Source organism: Mobula birostris, chromosome 2, assembly GCF_030028105.1.
Source record: "Mobula birostris isolate sMobBir1 chromosome 2, sMobBir1.hap1, whole genome shotgun sequence".
NCBI lineage: Eukaryota > Metazoa > Chordata > Chondrichthyes > Myliobatiformes > Myliobatidae > Mobula > Mobula birostris.
The window spans coordinates 80316448-80332589 of NC_092371.1; the positions used below are offsets into that span (position 1 = coordinate 80316448).

The following is a 16142-nucleotide window of genomic DNA, read 5'->3' on the forward strand; positions in this document are numbered from 1 at the left end:
AGAGGGCAACATTCTGAATTCACATCAATGAACAACAGGGCACCAAGCCCTTATAACAGAGTTTCAAGCCATGGATGGGCAGTGTAAAACCATTATCCCCTGAGACTGACTGGGGTGGCCCTTGTAAACAGGTGGTCCATTGATACAGATCTGAGACTAATTGTTTGGTGTGTCATTAAACTGACAGCACGGCGAGTGATCTTTTAAACCAGTAAATCCTGTATGACCCAATAGGGTCTGGTAGGGAAGGTTCAACTCCCTTTTCGTTTTATATTCTCTTGCAAAACTTGGGATTCTCTCATTTGAGTGCGGGACCGGCGGAGAAGTGGCACCCTCCGATATCTAACCAAGGAAGCCATTAGTCATCGACGTCTGAGGCCGCACAAAGGACGCCGGCAGGCGGAGTGACTGTAGAGGACGTCGGGTCTGACCCTCAAACCTCTCCTCATCAAACATCTATTGACCCAGGCTTCCAACAGGGGTCAATATATAGAACGGGAAACTCAAGCTAATTTTTCTATTCTTTGAACTGAGAGCAACAAGACCAGTTGTGGGAGTCCCCGCTGTCCGAATTGAAATTTGCTAATTTAGCACAAACTGGGGGCCAAATCTGGAATCCCTTTCCCAAGCATGCACTCATATTTGTTCTAACCTCGCAGCTATCTGACCAGGAAGCTTTAAATCTTGCAGGGTTTTATTAAATTTTATGTACCTTCGTCTAACCAATTTTATTTCCCGCACCTTCTACGTTTCTCTGGTTAATATAATCCTGCAGGACAGTTTAAAGTCCTTGGGGAAATGTTGTTACCATATCAGACAACACATTAATAATTAATTGTGATTATTAATTATGTTTACAGCTCTCAAAATTCATGTGAGGTTATTTAATATGCAACTCTTAAAAATGATTTTTTAAGCACTGGTAATAAGAAGCGCAAATGTGTTTGCTGAAAGACTTAGCGAAAGTGCAAAAAGATACGTGGGTTCAAGACGTGTTGGATGTGAGGCAAATACGATGTAACACATTGCGTACAAGCAAGGGCTGGAGAAATCTCTAATTCGCAACGCTGCCGGAAATACAGTATTTTTAAGTACACATTTTGCAATTTTGGGAATCTCTCCCAGCAGCCTTTATGTGGTACACAAGGACTATTTTTCTCAGGCGTACTTGTATGGTTTGTGTGTGCGTGTGTGTGTATGTGCGCGCGCGTGTGTGTGTGTGTGTGTGTGTGTGTGTGTGTGTGTGTGTGTTTGTGTGTGTGTGTGTGTGTGTGTGTGTGTGTGTGTGTGTGTGTGTGTGCGCGCAACCCACAGACTGTTCAGTTGTAATTTGATGTGTGTCTCTGGAGACATTTGATGGATTAAAGTTAAGCAGCTCCATTTCCGCGTACCACCTGATTTCGGACGCTGCGCTCCATATAAATGCTCTTTGCTTGCTGATCTCAGCTTCTCTTGACAATCCCTCCTCCTCCTCCCTCCCTCCCTCCTCCCCCTCATACAGGCTGAGCAACATCACACAGGAGCTGTCCCGGTGCTGAATCTAGAACAAGGACTAACACTTGCGGAGGCTTCGAACATTATTTTGGATTTCTTTTTTTTAATTTTCTATTTTTTTAAAAAAATGCCTCGATCCTTCCTCGTTAAGAAGGTGAAATTGGATGATTTCCACTCTTCTTCTGCAGTCTCAGCTACAGAACATCACCTTGATAACGCGTATGCAATAACCAAGTCTATTACAGACTCTGTAGGGAGCTTAGGGCTCCGGGTCACGGAGAACGGTGAGTTCACAGATCAATTTGATTTATTTATACATTAAAATATTCTACACTAAATGCATGGATAGAGTGCTTCTCTTTAATTCTCTGGTTTAACCTTGTGTTTATGTAAAATTTAAAAATCTCTTTATCCTCTGCCGCTGTACTCTGCATCTTACATAACACGAATGTACACGCTTTCAGGACAGCGCTCATAACAGAGAATAATTCTTCCTTGTCCAAAAATAAAACTCCTGCCTGGGCACGGAAACTTGTGTAGCAAAGAGTTGCAATGGTGGAGAGAGGGACGAGGGTATGGGGTCGAGGGTTCAGCGGGCTGTTGTGCCTGTGCGTCTGTGTGTGTGAGAGAGAGATTTGTCAGGCACGGGACAAGGGTTGGGTTGCGGCCGGAGCACCGTCTACGGCCGATTGTTCAGATCAATCAACAAACTTGTGGATCCGTCAATGTGAGATTGTCAACAATGGCCCCACATGAGTCAGTTCTCCCGCTCCGGCGGCGGCTAGACAAAGGGGGAGCCGTTCCCTTTAAATTTAGGTGAGGCACCATCGTGTTTGCTGACTCGTAACATTTTTATACATGCTCTTAGAATTGAACATATCCTTGATAGAGACAATACTGCGCGAAATGACATTCCACAAATAGCAACTGCCTTTGCAGCCTTTTTAGAAAAGCATTTTTTAAAAATCTTTAGATAGCAACGATGGTGGATTTACAAGAGATCGTTTCTCTGCAATGTGAATAACGATTTGTATAAATATTACATTTGAGCCGCGCAATTCCCCCTCTTCCCATCTGATCTGCTTTAAACTCCCAATGCATTTGTCGCGTACAGGAGTCAGGATACTTTCAAAGGAATTTTAGCACCGTGGTTTTGTTAGATTGGAGCGTGTATTGGGTCTCTGAATCTGCTTTTGCGAACAAGTTCTTGGCTTAAGCAGCTTAAATAATCTTCAGTATTTACTTATTTTTTTCTTACTCTCTTCTATATTCTGCCGGGTCTTTAACCAGAGCTACAGCCAATTCCTATTATTGTCACTGAACCGGTACAAGATTCAATATTCAAGATTGTTTAATGTCATTTACAATACACAAGTGTAAAGGAGAACCAAATAATTGTTATTTCGGATGCAGCACAAAAAAATGCAATAAGATGAAGAACAAAATAATAAAAACACAATAAATATAAATACATAAGATAGCTTATATACATAGATAGATTGCATATCCAAAAGTGACGCTAGGCACTGGAGTGTCTAAGGTGACTCTGACAGGAAATGATAAAGTAGTGGTGTTTGGGGGTGCGGAGGGGTGGATTAGTGGGTGGAGATGTTGATTAGCCTTACTGCTTGGGGAAAGTAACTGTTTTCCAGTCTGGTGGTCCTGGGAGTGGGACAAACATTCCATGAGCAGGGTGGGTGGGACCATTCATGATGTTGCTTGCCTATTTCTGTACATATGTCTTTGATGGCGGACAGGCTGGATCTGGTTAGGGGTGGTGCTGGTGCTGATGCTTTTTGGGGTGGGTGACTTACATTTGTACGTTTTCCCCATCTTCCCATTCTTCTGACCCTCACTTCCAGAAGGAAGCAATGATTATTTCCTTAGACACTTCAGTAAAATTTCTTTGTTGCATGACAGTCTAAGCATTGAGTCCATGGAAATTCTCAGAGTTCTCCCAAAAACCCCATACTCCCAACTTGTCTCACCAGAGCTTGTTCACTTGTCAATGACATGCAGCCCAAGTTGCTCTTAAGTGTGTTAGAGAGTGGCGGAATCCAGGGGGATATTGATAGGAATGTTGACAGTTCAAGGTAGATTTATTATCAAAGCTGATATGTGTCACCATAGGGAGACTGTGCACAAGCAACATCCAAGGTCAGAATCAAACCCAGGTTGCTGGTGGTGCTTGTTCACAGCACCAGCTGCCCATCTAACACCCTAGTCACTCCTTAACAAAACAATATGCATCTTGTTAGCCCAGGAAATAGAGCAGTTGAGATGCGCTGGCATGGTAATTTGACAATGTACTACCCCGAACTCCACAGGTTTCTCTGCTCTGTCCATTTCACAATGATTCTTAGTTTTCACCCTCTTGACTGAGCCACTTGTCCTTGTATTCCATGGTGTGAATCAGCATTAAACATGGTTGAGCAAATCTCGGGGTGAAGCATTTGGGCCTCTTCACTAGATAGAAGGTGCTATATCAATAACACAAGAGATCCACAGCAACATAGGCAAAATGCTGGAGGATTTCAGCAGGCCAGGCAGTATCTATGGAGAGGAATAGACAGTCAACTTTTTCAGGCCAAGGCCCTTCACCAGTCCCGATGAAGAGTCTCAACTTGAAACAGCAACTGGTTTTTTTTCCCTTTCCATAGTTGCTGCCCCTTAGATCACCCAGCATTTTGAGTGTGGTGTTCTATCAATGCAAGATTGCATTGTTGGCTTTGTTACTGCTCCAGAAGGTCTCAGGGTTAAACCTCAATCAGTGTAGAAGCAGCTGCAACAGTTGGCTTCCACTTACCTAATGGATTCAGGATTCTGGCTGCTGACTCGCTGCCACGCGATGAGAAATGTGTCAATGTGTGAGTGTGTGAGTGTGTGTGTGTTTGTGTGTGGGTGTATGTGAGAGTGTCTGCGTGTGTGTGTGTGAGAGAGAGTGTGTGTGTGTGTGTGTGTGTGTATTGTGTGAGAGAGTGTGTGTGTGTGTTTGTGTGTGAGTGTGTGTGTGTGTGTTTGTGTGTGAGAGAGTGTGTGTGTGTATGTGAGTGTGTGTGTGTATGTGTGTGAGAGTGTGTGTGAGAGTGTGAGTGTGTGTATGTGTGTGTGAGAGTGTGTGTGAGAGTGTGAGTGTGTGTGTGTGTGAGAGTGTGTCTGTGAGAGTGTTAGTGTGTGTGTGTGTGAGTGTGAGTGTGTGTGTGTGTGAGAGTGTGTGTGTGTGAGTGTGTGTGTGTACGTGAGTGTGTGTGTATGTGTGTGAGTGTGTGTGTGTGTACATGAGTGTGTGTATGTGTGTGAGAGTGTGTGTGTGAGAGTGAGTGTGTGTGTGTGTATGTGTGTGTGTGTGTGTGTGTGTATGTGTGTGTGTGTGTTTGTGGATAAGTTAGGTGACAAAAATAGTGATTTTATTGCATTTGCACAGTTTGTCTTCTTGTGCACATTGACTGTTTGTCAGTCTTTGTGTGTAGTCTTTCATTGATGCTCTTGTATTTCTTTGTTCTACTGTGAATGCCTGCAAGAAAATGAATCTCAAATTAGGATATGGTGACATACATGTCCTTTGATCATGAATTTACTTTGAACTTTGACTCTGCCAGTGGCTGCTGATACAAAGGCTGTATAACTGGCCTTTGGGCATCATACAAAATGGCTCATCACCATCCCCTGTTCCTTTTCAACATTTATTCCCGTACACAGCTGAGCCTTGCCCATGCAGGGGCGGCACAATATTAAACCCTTGCTCTCAATACACACCTATTGCGGCTCCTTCCCTTAGAACATAGAACACTACAGCACAGTGCAGACACTTTGATGTTATGCTGATCTTATAACCTGCTCTAGGATCAATCTAACCTTACAGAGGCCACCGTTTTTCTATCATCCTTGTGCTTACTTTTCTCAAATGTCCCTAATGTATCTGCCTTTACCACCACCCCTTGCATGAGTTCCACGCACCCAGCAGTCTCCGTGTAAAGTAACTTACCTCTCACATCCTCCCTATACTTTCCTCCAATCACCTCAATGTTATATCCTATTGTTTAGCCATTTCCACCCTGGGAAACATCTCTGACTAGCAACTTGATTTATACCTCTTATCATTTTTACTTAAGATGTGCTCCCATGAACATAAGACCTTACTCACATCTGTTAAACAAAACCAACATAACCTTTTTATCATTTTCAAAGAAAGGTTTTGGCACATTGGCCTTCATAAATCAAAGTATTGAGTTCAGGAGATGGGGTGTTATGTTAAAGTTGTATAAGAAATTGGCAAAGCCTAATTTGGAGTATTGTGTACAGTTTTGGTCACCTACCTACAGGAAAGATGTAAATAAGGTTGAAAGAGTACAGAGGAAATTTACAAGGATGTTGTCAGGTCTGGAGGACCTGAGTTATATTGAATAGGTTCAGACTTTATTCCTAGCAATGTAGAAGATTGAGAGGAGATTTGATAGAGGTGTACAAAATTATGAGGGGTATAGATAGGGTAAGTGAAAACAGGCTTTTTTCACTGAAGTTGGGTGGGACTACAACTAAAAGTCATGGGTTAAGGGTGAAAGGTGAAAAGTTTAAGGGGAGCACGAGGGGAACTTCTTTACTCAGAGGGCCATGAGAGTGTGGAGCAAGCTGCCATTGCAAGTTGTGCATGAGAGCTCATTTTCAACGTCTAAGAGAAATTTGGATAGGTACATGGATGGTAGGGGTATGGAGGGCTAAGGTCAGGGTGCAGGTCGATGGGTCTAAGTTCAAAATTCAAAGTAAATTTTACTATCAGAGTACATATATGCCACCATACACAACCCTGAGATTCATTTTCTTGTGGGCATAGTCAAGAAATCTATAGAATAGTAACTACAACAGAATCAATTAAAAGCCATCAAAGATGGTCAACCAGAGTGCAGAAGACAACAAAACTGCGTAAATGAAAATATAAATAAATAACCAATAAATATTGAGAACACGTGATGAAGAGTCCTTTAAAGAGTCCTTAGGTTGTGGGAATATTTCAATAATGGGGCAAGTGAAGTTATCCCCTTTTGTTCAAGAGCCTGATGGTTGTTGGGAAATAACTGCTCCTGAGCCTGGTGGTGTGAGTCCTGAGGCTCCTGTACCTTCTTCCTGATGGTAGCAATGAGAAGAGAGCTTGTCCTAGGTGGTGGAGGTGGTAGTTTAAATGGTTCAGCATGGACAAGATGGGCCAAAGAGCCTCCTTCTGTGCTATAGTTTTCTGTGACTATGACCCCGTGCAATATGAGAATTAATGATTCTAAATGACGCTGTTGCAGACCCTTAGTGAATTTGGCAGCTCTCAGCACCCCACCAGTCTCTGAACAGGACACATAACAATCCTGGCTGTACCGATGCAATCCATATATCTGGGGGAGGGGTGGAGAGAGGATGGGGCTGGTGGTGGGGGGAGAGAGCAGAACAAAAGAGAGGAATAAAATAGCAGAGCTTTCAACTTTGATTTGTTCCCATTGATCTGGCAACAAAAAGGCAGAATGGTTCTATACAGACTGCTTGAGGTAACCTGTAGCCTAGTGGAAGCCGAGCATAGTGACAAAGCAGGATACTATAGATAGTTTCTTTATATGACGGTGTATAATTACTCTGATAGAGGGTGTGAGGATGTGGTTTCTGCTCTGCAATGTAAAGTTTATGAAGCAGCAGGGTGGGTGAGGTATTTTCCTGTTATAGCTGCTGTTTGTCATACCTTTTGTGATGATCTGATTCAGGTCCCAGCCTTCAGCTTTTATTTTTGTTCCATTGTTGTGCATGGCTGTACATCCATTCAGTAAGGTCCCCATTCCCACTGTAAGGATTATCAAAATACCCTTCCTCCCCCATCACTTCATTTTGAACGTTCAATGCTTTACAGAGCTGAGCTCAATGATAACAAAACCTACATAAGAACAGCATTAATCCCCTAATTCTCAGCTCACACACACCCATAACAGCCCCCTCCATTACTTGATCTTTTAAACAGCATGATGGGCATTGTAAATTTTCTGCGATAATTTGGTAGCTCATTATTCAATACATAACAGCCTAGGTGGAGCTCACCAACATCCACTCAGTGGCTACTTTATTAGGCACAAGAGGCATCTAAAAAAGTGGCCACTGAGTCTTCTGCCGCTCTAGTCCATCCACTTCAAGGTTCGTCGAGTTGTGTGTTCACAGATGCTCTACTGCACACCACCATTGTAACGCATGGTTATCTGAGTTATTGTCACCTTCCTGTCAGCTTGAACCGGTCTGGCCATTATCCTCTCACCCTCTCATTAGCAAAGCATTTTCGCCCACAGAACTGCCACTCGCCGGATGTTTTATTTTGTCTTTGCATCTTTCTGTGTAAATCTTGCATGAATATCTTAAGAGATCAGCAATTTCTGAGATACTCAAACCACCCCATCTGGCACTACAATCATTCCACGGTCGAAGTCATTTAGGTCACATTTTTCCCCCATTCTGATGATTGGTCTGAACAACAACTGAACTTCTTGACCATGTCTGTATGCTTTTATGCATTGAGTTGCTGCCACATGATTGGCTGATTAGATATTTGCATTAACGAGCAGGTGTTCAGGTGTACCTAATGAAGTGCCTACTGACTGAACTTTGCAACAGGACTCTCCTATTAATGTAAATATGTGCACAGCATTTTTGGAATTTGGTCTGCATTTGTGAAAATGTATTTATCGTACAGATGGGCTCAGGTACATGTGCAAGGGTTCGAGAGAGGCAAGGGGGGATGCGTTTTCCAATAATCAACAAAGTGGTTTTGATCTAAGTTCCTGCACACACCCCTTTCTGAGAATTATGCCAGGAATGAAAGGGTTAACATATGAGGAGCATTTGATGGCCCTGTACTCGATGGAGTTTACAAGAATGAAGGGGGATCTCATTGAATATTATTGAACCTATTGAATATTAAAAGGCCCAAACAGAGTGGATGTGGAGAGGATGTTTCCTATTGTGAGGGAGTCTAGGACCAGAGAGCACAGCCTCAGCTTAGAAGGATGCCCCTTTAAAACAGAAATGAGGAGCAATATCTTTAGCCAGAGGGTAGTGAATCTGTGGAATTCATTGGCACAGATGGCTGTGGAGACTAAGTCACTGGGTATTTTTAAAGCAGAGGTTAATATGATCTTGATGAGTAAGGGGGTCAAGGTTACGGGGAGAAAGCAGGAGAATGGGGTTAAGAGGGCCAATAAATCAGCCATGAATGGAACGGTGGAGCAGATTCGATGGGCCAAATGATCTAATTCTGCTCCTATGTCTTACGGTTTTATTGTCTTCCAAGATTTCATTGAAGGAATTCACTCCTCTGTGGTCTGTAAAAGCCATACATCCTTGGTCCTCCAATTAAAAAGAGGAGGATGTGTCTGCCCTCTCAGGTAGATGTCAAAGATGCCGTGTTGCTGTTGTCAAAAAGGAGGGAGCTGTGCATTATTATATGCAGCTTAATGTTATATGGGATAACACAAAGTAGAAGTGCCTTGAACATGTGTGCCAGCAACTGGGAAATCAAGCCAAAGTCAGCACAAATTGGGAGTGCGATGCCAGTGATTTTATAACACCTCAGCAGTCACTAACATGCAGACAGAGAAAATGAATCCATGGTGAAGAGTCCACCCCGTAATATGCTTTAAAACTCTTGTTAAATTCTCAGTAATTCTTGTGGTCTGCGGTTTAGCCAGGGGTGAATACAATTGGGTTCATTTAACAATGGATTCAGAATTAGAATCAGGTTTATTACCACCAACCTGTGTCATGAAATTTGTTTTGTGGCAGGAGTACAGTGCAATACATAAAAATATGTAAATGACATGAAGAAATATATATTAAAAATTAAATAAATAGTGTAAAAAGAGAGCTAAAATAGTGGTGTAGTGTTCATGGGTTCATTGTCCATTCAGAAATCTGATGGCAGAGGGGATGAAGCTGTTCCTAGAACGTTGAGTGGTGCCTCCTCCCTGATGGTAGCAATGAGAAGAGGACATGTCCTGGGTGATGGGGGTCCTCAGTGATGGATGCCGCCTTTTTGAAGCATTGCCTTTTGAAGATGTCCTCGATGCTGGGCTGGATCGTGCCCATGATGGAGCCGACTGAGTCTGCGACACGCTGAAGCTCTTTCCGATCCTGTGCTGTGGCCCCTGCGTACCAGACAGTGAGCAACCAGTTACAATGCTCTCTGCCGTACATCTGCAGAAATTTGCTAGAGTCTTTGGTGACATAGCAAATCTCCTCAAACTCCTAATGAAGTACAGCCATTGATGTGACCTCGTAATTGCATCAATATGTTGGGCCCAGGATTGATCTTCAGAGATGTTAACACGCAGGAACTTGGATTTGCTCACCCCTTCCACTGCTAATCCCTCAAAGAGGACTTCCTCTCCCTTCCAAATTCATTTGCTGTACAATGTATGAAAAGTCTATGGTACATTAACAAAGACTTATATCTATTTTATTATTATTTATGACTTGTGGACTTTCCAAGGTAGTTTATAGGTCATGAAGTAGTTTTGAAGTACAATCCTGTTAAAAATGGGCCAGTCATTTTGGGCACAGCAAGACTCAGTGATGATAAGCTGTTTTTTAGTGGTGTTGGTTGTGGGTAGGGATGTACACAGAGGACTGAATAGATAAAGGGCCCTCTAATCAAAGTCAAGTTTATTGTCATGTGCATGTTTTAACAGACAAAATTAACAACTTACTTGCAGCATTACAGGTACTATTCACAGAACAAATTAAGTTATAAATCATAGAAAGAGCACAATTAGAACAAAAAGACGTCCATTTTAGTCCAAAGTGGTCATAGTGTTTGCTAAACAGTAGTAATTAGGGTGATCTGATTGGCTCAAGAACCGAATGGTGGAAGGGTAGTAGTGTTTATTTATTTATTGAGATACAGCAGGGAACTGAGCTGTGCTGCCCAGCAAATTCCTAAGCTCGTCACAGGACAATTTATAATGACCAACTAACCTACTAACCGGTATGTCTTTGGACTGTGGGATGAAACTGGAGCACCTGGAGGAAACCCATGTGGTCACAGGGAGAACATACAAACTCCTTACAGGCAGTGGCGGGAATTGAACCCAGGTCACCTGTACTGTAAAGCGTTGTACTAACCACTATAACACCGTGTTCTTGAACCTCTAATCACACCAAAGACATAGGAGCAGAATTAGGCCAATCAGCCCATTGTTTGCTCTGCTATTCAATCCTGGCTGATTTAATATCCCATTCATCCATTCTAAAATTCACTAATCATTAAACATGCTAATACATGCAAATGTGTTTATGTGTATAGTAAGTTGGGTTTTAACTCCAAAAGAGATCAGATTTGAGTAGCTATGCCTTTTCCTCAGCAGGGTAAATATTATTTACTGCCCCGTGGAGACTTAAGAGACATAGAGTCATAGAAAAGTACTTAACAGAAGCAGGCCCTTCAGCTCATCTAATCCATGCCAAAACCATTTAAACTGCCTACTCCCTCAACCTTCACTGGGACCATAGCCTTCCATACCCCTACCATCCATATACCTACCAAAACTTTGCTTAAACTTCGAAATTGAGCTCGCATGCACCACCTGTCCTGGCAATTTGTTCCACACGACCCTCTGAGTGAATAAGTTTCCCTTAAACTTTTCACTATTCACCCTTAACCCATGACCTCCAGCTGTAGTCCCACTCAATGTCAGTTGTTGCACTTACCCTATCTATAGTCCTCATTTCTTGTGTTCCTATTTGCAATGGTGATAGAGGATACTTCTATATATTTTATTTTACTTTTACTTGAAATAATAGAGGGGGCCTCCATTAGATATCCGTACTAAAAGATATAGCTTTGACACTGCAGCACTCCAGCAGCATGTAGCAGACTGTGAGTCTCTGTGGCGGCAGCTCCTAAGGAGATGGTATTGGTGTATTACTGTCACATGTACTCAGGTATTGGTTTATGATTGTCACAAGTACCAGGATACAGTGGAAAGCTTGTCATGTACTAATTACACAGATCAAATCATTACACAGTGCATTGAGGTAGAATAAGATAAAACTCAATTCAACACTTCACGATTCAGGAACAGCTTCGTCCACTCTGCCATCAGATTTCTGAATGGACATTGAACCTGTGAACTCTACTTCACTACCTTCCCTTCTCTCTTTTTGTATTACTTCTTTAATTTATATTTTTTAAAAGTCTTTACTGTAATCTACAGTTTAATTATTTTGTACTGCAATGCACTGCTCCGGCATAACAACAAAATTTCATGGCTTATGCCAGTGATATTAAACCTGATTCTGATCCTGAAACAAGAACAATGCAGAACAGAGTGTAAAAGCTACCAGAAAAGTGCAGCGCAGGTAAATGATAAAGAGCAAGATCATAACGTGGTAGATTCTGTGGCCAAGAGTCCATCTTATCATATAGGAACTCCATTCAATCATTTGGTAACAGTGGGATAGAAGCTGCCCTTGAACCTGGAGGAACTTGCTTTCAGGCCCGGTGGGAGAGGGTAGAGAGAGAGAATGTCCGAGTTGGGTGGGGTCTTTGATAACGCTGGCTGCTTTACTGAGGCAGTGAGAAATGAAGGAAGAGTCCACAGAGGAGAGGCTGGTTCCTGTTCCTGTTCATCACCCTCCCCTCCCCACCCAGCCCAGTCATGTGCAGACACTATTGGTAACTCTTTTCTGCACTTGTTATAAAAAAAACATTTTGATTGGTTTACCATGAGTGATGTCAACTGATGTATGACTTTCTACCAACTGCTGATAAAGTCGTCAACACCTCAGGACATGCATCTTGAAATGTGAATTTGGTCAGCGCCTCCACACCTTCCCATGTTGTCCCATCAGTTTCTCTGAACAATTCCCGAGGAGTTGTGCATCATCGTAGAAGAACTACACCAGAATTGTTCTGAATTTATGTCTGTCCTTCATGGTGAAACTTTAGACCTAACCCTGTTTTGGCCATTTCTCCATTCTCCTGGCCAATATTTACCACTCAACTAACAGCTGATTATCATTAGTTTGTGTGTGTGTATGTGTGTGAGTGCGTGCATGTGTGTGTGTCTATGCATAAGTGTGATTGTGTCTGTGTGTGTGCATGAGCATATGTGATATATGTGCGTGTGTGTATGTACATGCATGAGAGTATGTGAGTGTGTGTGTGTATGTGTGTGAGTGTGTCTGTGTGGGAATGTGTATCTGTGTGTGTGTGTGGGTATGTGTGTGTATTTGAGTATATGTGTGTGTATGTGTGTGAGTGTCTGTGTGTATATATGTGCGTGTGTGTCGGTATGTGTGTATGTGTGTATGTGTGTGAGTGTGTGTATGTGTATGTGTGTATATGTGTGTGTATGTGTGTGAGTGTGTGTGTGTGTGTGTGTGTGTGTGTGTGTGTGTGGGCATGTGTGTATATGTGTGTGTATGTCATAGTCATAATCATAGTCATACTTTATCGATCCTGGGGGAAATTGGTTTTCGTTACAGTTGTGCCATATATAATAAATAGTAATAGAACCATAAATAGTTAAATAGTAATATGTAAATTATGAAATAAGTCCAGGACCAGCCTATTGGCTCAGGTGTCTGACCCTCCAAGGGAGGAGTTGTAAAGTTTGATGGCCACAGGCAGGAATGACTTCCTATGACGCTCTGTGCTGCATCTCGGTGGAATGAGTCTCTGGCTGAACGTACTCCTGTGCCCAACTAGTACATTATGTGGTGGATGGGAGACATTGTCCAAGACGGCATACAACTTAGACAGCATCCTCTTTTCAGACCCCACCGTGAGAGAGTCCAGTTCCATCCCCACGACATCACTGGCCTTACGAATGAGTTTGTTGATTCTGTTGGTGTCTGCTACCCTCAGCCTGCTGCCCCAGCACACAACAGCAAACATGATAGCACTGGCCCCCTCAGACTCGTAGAACATCCTCAGCATCGTCCGGCAGATGTTAAAGGACCTCAGTCTCCTCAGGAAATAGAGACGGCTCTGACCTTTCTTGTAGGCAGCCTCAGTGTTCTTTGACCAGTCCAGTTTATTGTCAATTTGTATCCCCAGGTATTTGTAATCCTCCACCATGTCCACACTGACCCCTTGGATGGAAACAGAGGTCACCAGTACCTTAGCTCTCCTCAGGTCTACCACCAGCTCCTTAGTCTTTTTCACATTAAGCTGCAGATAATTCTGCTCACACCATGTGACAAAGTTTCCTACCGTAGCCCTGTACTCAGCCTCACATGTGTGTGTGCATGTGTGTGTGAGTGTGTGTGTGTGTGTGTGTGTGTATATATGTGTGTATGTGTGTGTGCATGTGTGTGTGTGTTCTTCAATTGGATGTTATGATGCAAATGTTCCACCAGTGACTGCAGTTCACAACCAGCTGTCAGATTCACCACACTGTCTAAAGAAATTCCTCCTCACCTCTGTTCTAAAGGGACATCCTTGTATTCTGAGTCTGTGCCCTCTGCTCCTAGACTCCACCACTATAGGAAACACCCTCTCCATGTCCACTCTGTCTAGGCCTTTCAATATTTGATGGGCTTAAAAGAGAACCCCCTTTCATCCTGCTCAAGACTCAACACTGAATTTAACAAGTACAGATGCAGTAGCTATCCTTTTAAGCTGGCCTGTACTGGCAAACGGTCACTCATTTGAAATGTTCAATCTGTTTCTCTCTCTGCAGATGCTGAGAAATCTTGAGCAACACACACACACACACACACACTGCTGGACCAGTGAAAGGTCTCCACCTGGACCACACCATCGATTGTTTATTCCTCTCCGTAGATGCTTGCTGACTTGCTGAGTTCCTCCAGCAGTCTGTGTCTTAATAAACTGCATCCGAGTGAGAATGGAATTTAGGCAGCAGATATTGTGGTTCCACTCCAGATTAATTCTCCCTGAGCTCAGCAGCAGTAGAAGATGGAGCATTAATCAGAATCAGGTTTAATATCACTGGCATATGTCATGAAATATGTTGTTTTGCGGCAGCAGTACTTTGCAATACATAATAATAAAAAAACTATAAATTACAATAAGAAATATATATATTACAAATTTTTATATATATATATATATTTCAATCGGACAAAAAGGGTGCAAAGAAGAAAAATGGAGAAAATGATTGAGGTAGTGTATATGGGTTCGTTGTCCATTCAGAAATCTGATGGTGGAGGGGAAGAAGCTGTTCCTAAAGCGTTATTTTAGCTCTTGCTAAAATGCTAGCCCAATTACATCCATGTTGACACAGCAATTGTGAACATCCACTGGATTCAGTTACATTCTCTATATAACTTTGGCAAAGCGCCCATCTATACTTGGAAAGGCATGTGGCATTACAGTGGTTTATTGATCTCCCAACTACGAATTGCCATTACCAAATAATCAATGTTCAACCCGTTTCTTCACTGCAGTTGCCTGTCACTGGAAAACATTTCTTTTGGCCCCCTGACATGAAGCTGAAGGAAAGCTCTCCTCATTCCTCCCCTCATCTTGATAAACCTAATTGCACCCCCACACCAAAAATTGTAAAGGTTGAACACAATAGAACTTTACTCCCTGGAGAGGAGGAGAATGAGGGGAGATTTGATAGAGGTATACAGAATCATGAGGGGTATAGATAGGGTAAATGCAAGCAGACTTTCTCCTCTGAGGTTGGGTAAGACTGCAACTAGAGGACACGAGTTAAGGGTGGAAGGTGAAGTGCTTAAGAGGAACATGAGGAGGAACTTCTTCATTCCGAGGGTGGTGAAAGTGTGGAACAAGCGGCCAGCATAAGAGGTGGATGTGGGTTCAATTTCAACATTTAAGAGAAATTTGGATCAGTACCTTGAGGATGCTGTGGTGTGGGTGCAAGTCAATGGGACTAGGCAGATTAATGGTTCTGCACAGTCTAGATGGGCTGAATGGCTTATTTCTGTGCTGTAGTGCTCTATGACTCTATGATGCTTTCCAATCTGGGTGAATGCAGAGAATCTAAAAGCACAGAAAATGCTGGAGACACTCAGCAGGTCACACTGGAACGGAAAACAGAGTTAATGGTTCAGATGGATGAACTTGCACTGGGATTGAAGACAGCTCAACGGATTTCACTTACTATCTATAGGGATTTCCTTCACTGAAAACCATTAACCCCACTGTGTTTGTATTGAATCCTTGAATACAGCAGTGGGTTACTAGTGGATACTGCCCAGATCATCACAGGAAAAGCCCTCGCCACCATTGAACACATCTACAAGGAGCACTACCATAAGAAAGCAGCATCCATCATCACGGACGCCCACCATCCAGGCCTTGCTCTCTTCTCACCGCTGCCATTGGGTAGGAGGTACAGGAGCCTCAGGTTCCACACCAAAAGGTTCAGGAACAGTTATTACCCTTCAACCATCAGGCTTCTGAACCAACATCAATACCCACTCAACTCAACACTTAACTTATTCCACAACTAATACACTCACTTTCAAGGACTCTACAACTCATTTTCTCAATATTATTTATTACTTCTTTATTAATTATTATTAATATTAATATTATTTGTATTTGCACAGTTTGCACTCTAAGCTGAGCAGGTGCATGACCGTGCAGTAACTGGAATATGCCCACGCACATAGCCTTTGTTGCTGCACAGCTGGAA

The 16142-nt window shown here is 42.7% G+C and overlaps 1 protein-coding gene across 1 annotated transcript in view; it reads left to right on the top strand.

The window, feature by feature from the left end:
• The first annotated feature begins 1621 nt into the window (after positions 1 to 1621).
• LOC140210673 (transcriptional repressor scratch 1-like) overlaps positions 1622 to 16142 on the top strand; it is a 41476-nt gene continuing 26955 nt past the window's right edge. Inside the window, exon 1 of the mRNA XM_072279851.1 lies at positions 1622 to 1778. Coding sequence (XP_072135952.1) covers positions 1622 to 1778 — 157 coding nt within the window. The remainder of the gene's footprint in view (positions 1779 to 16142) is intronic.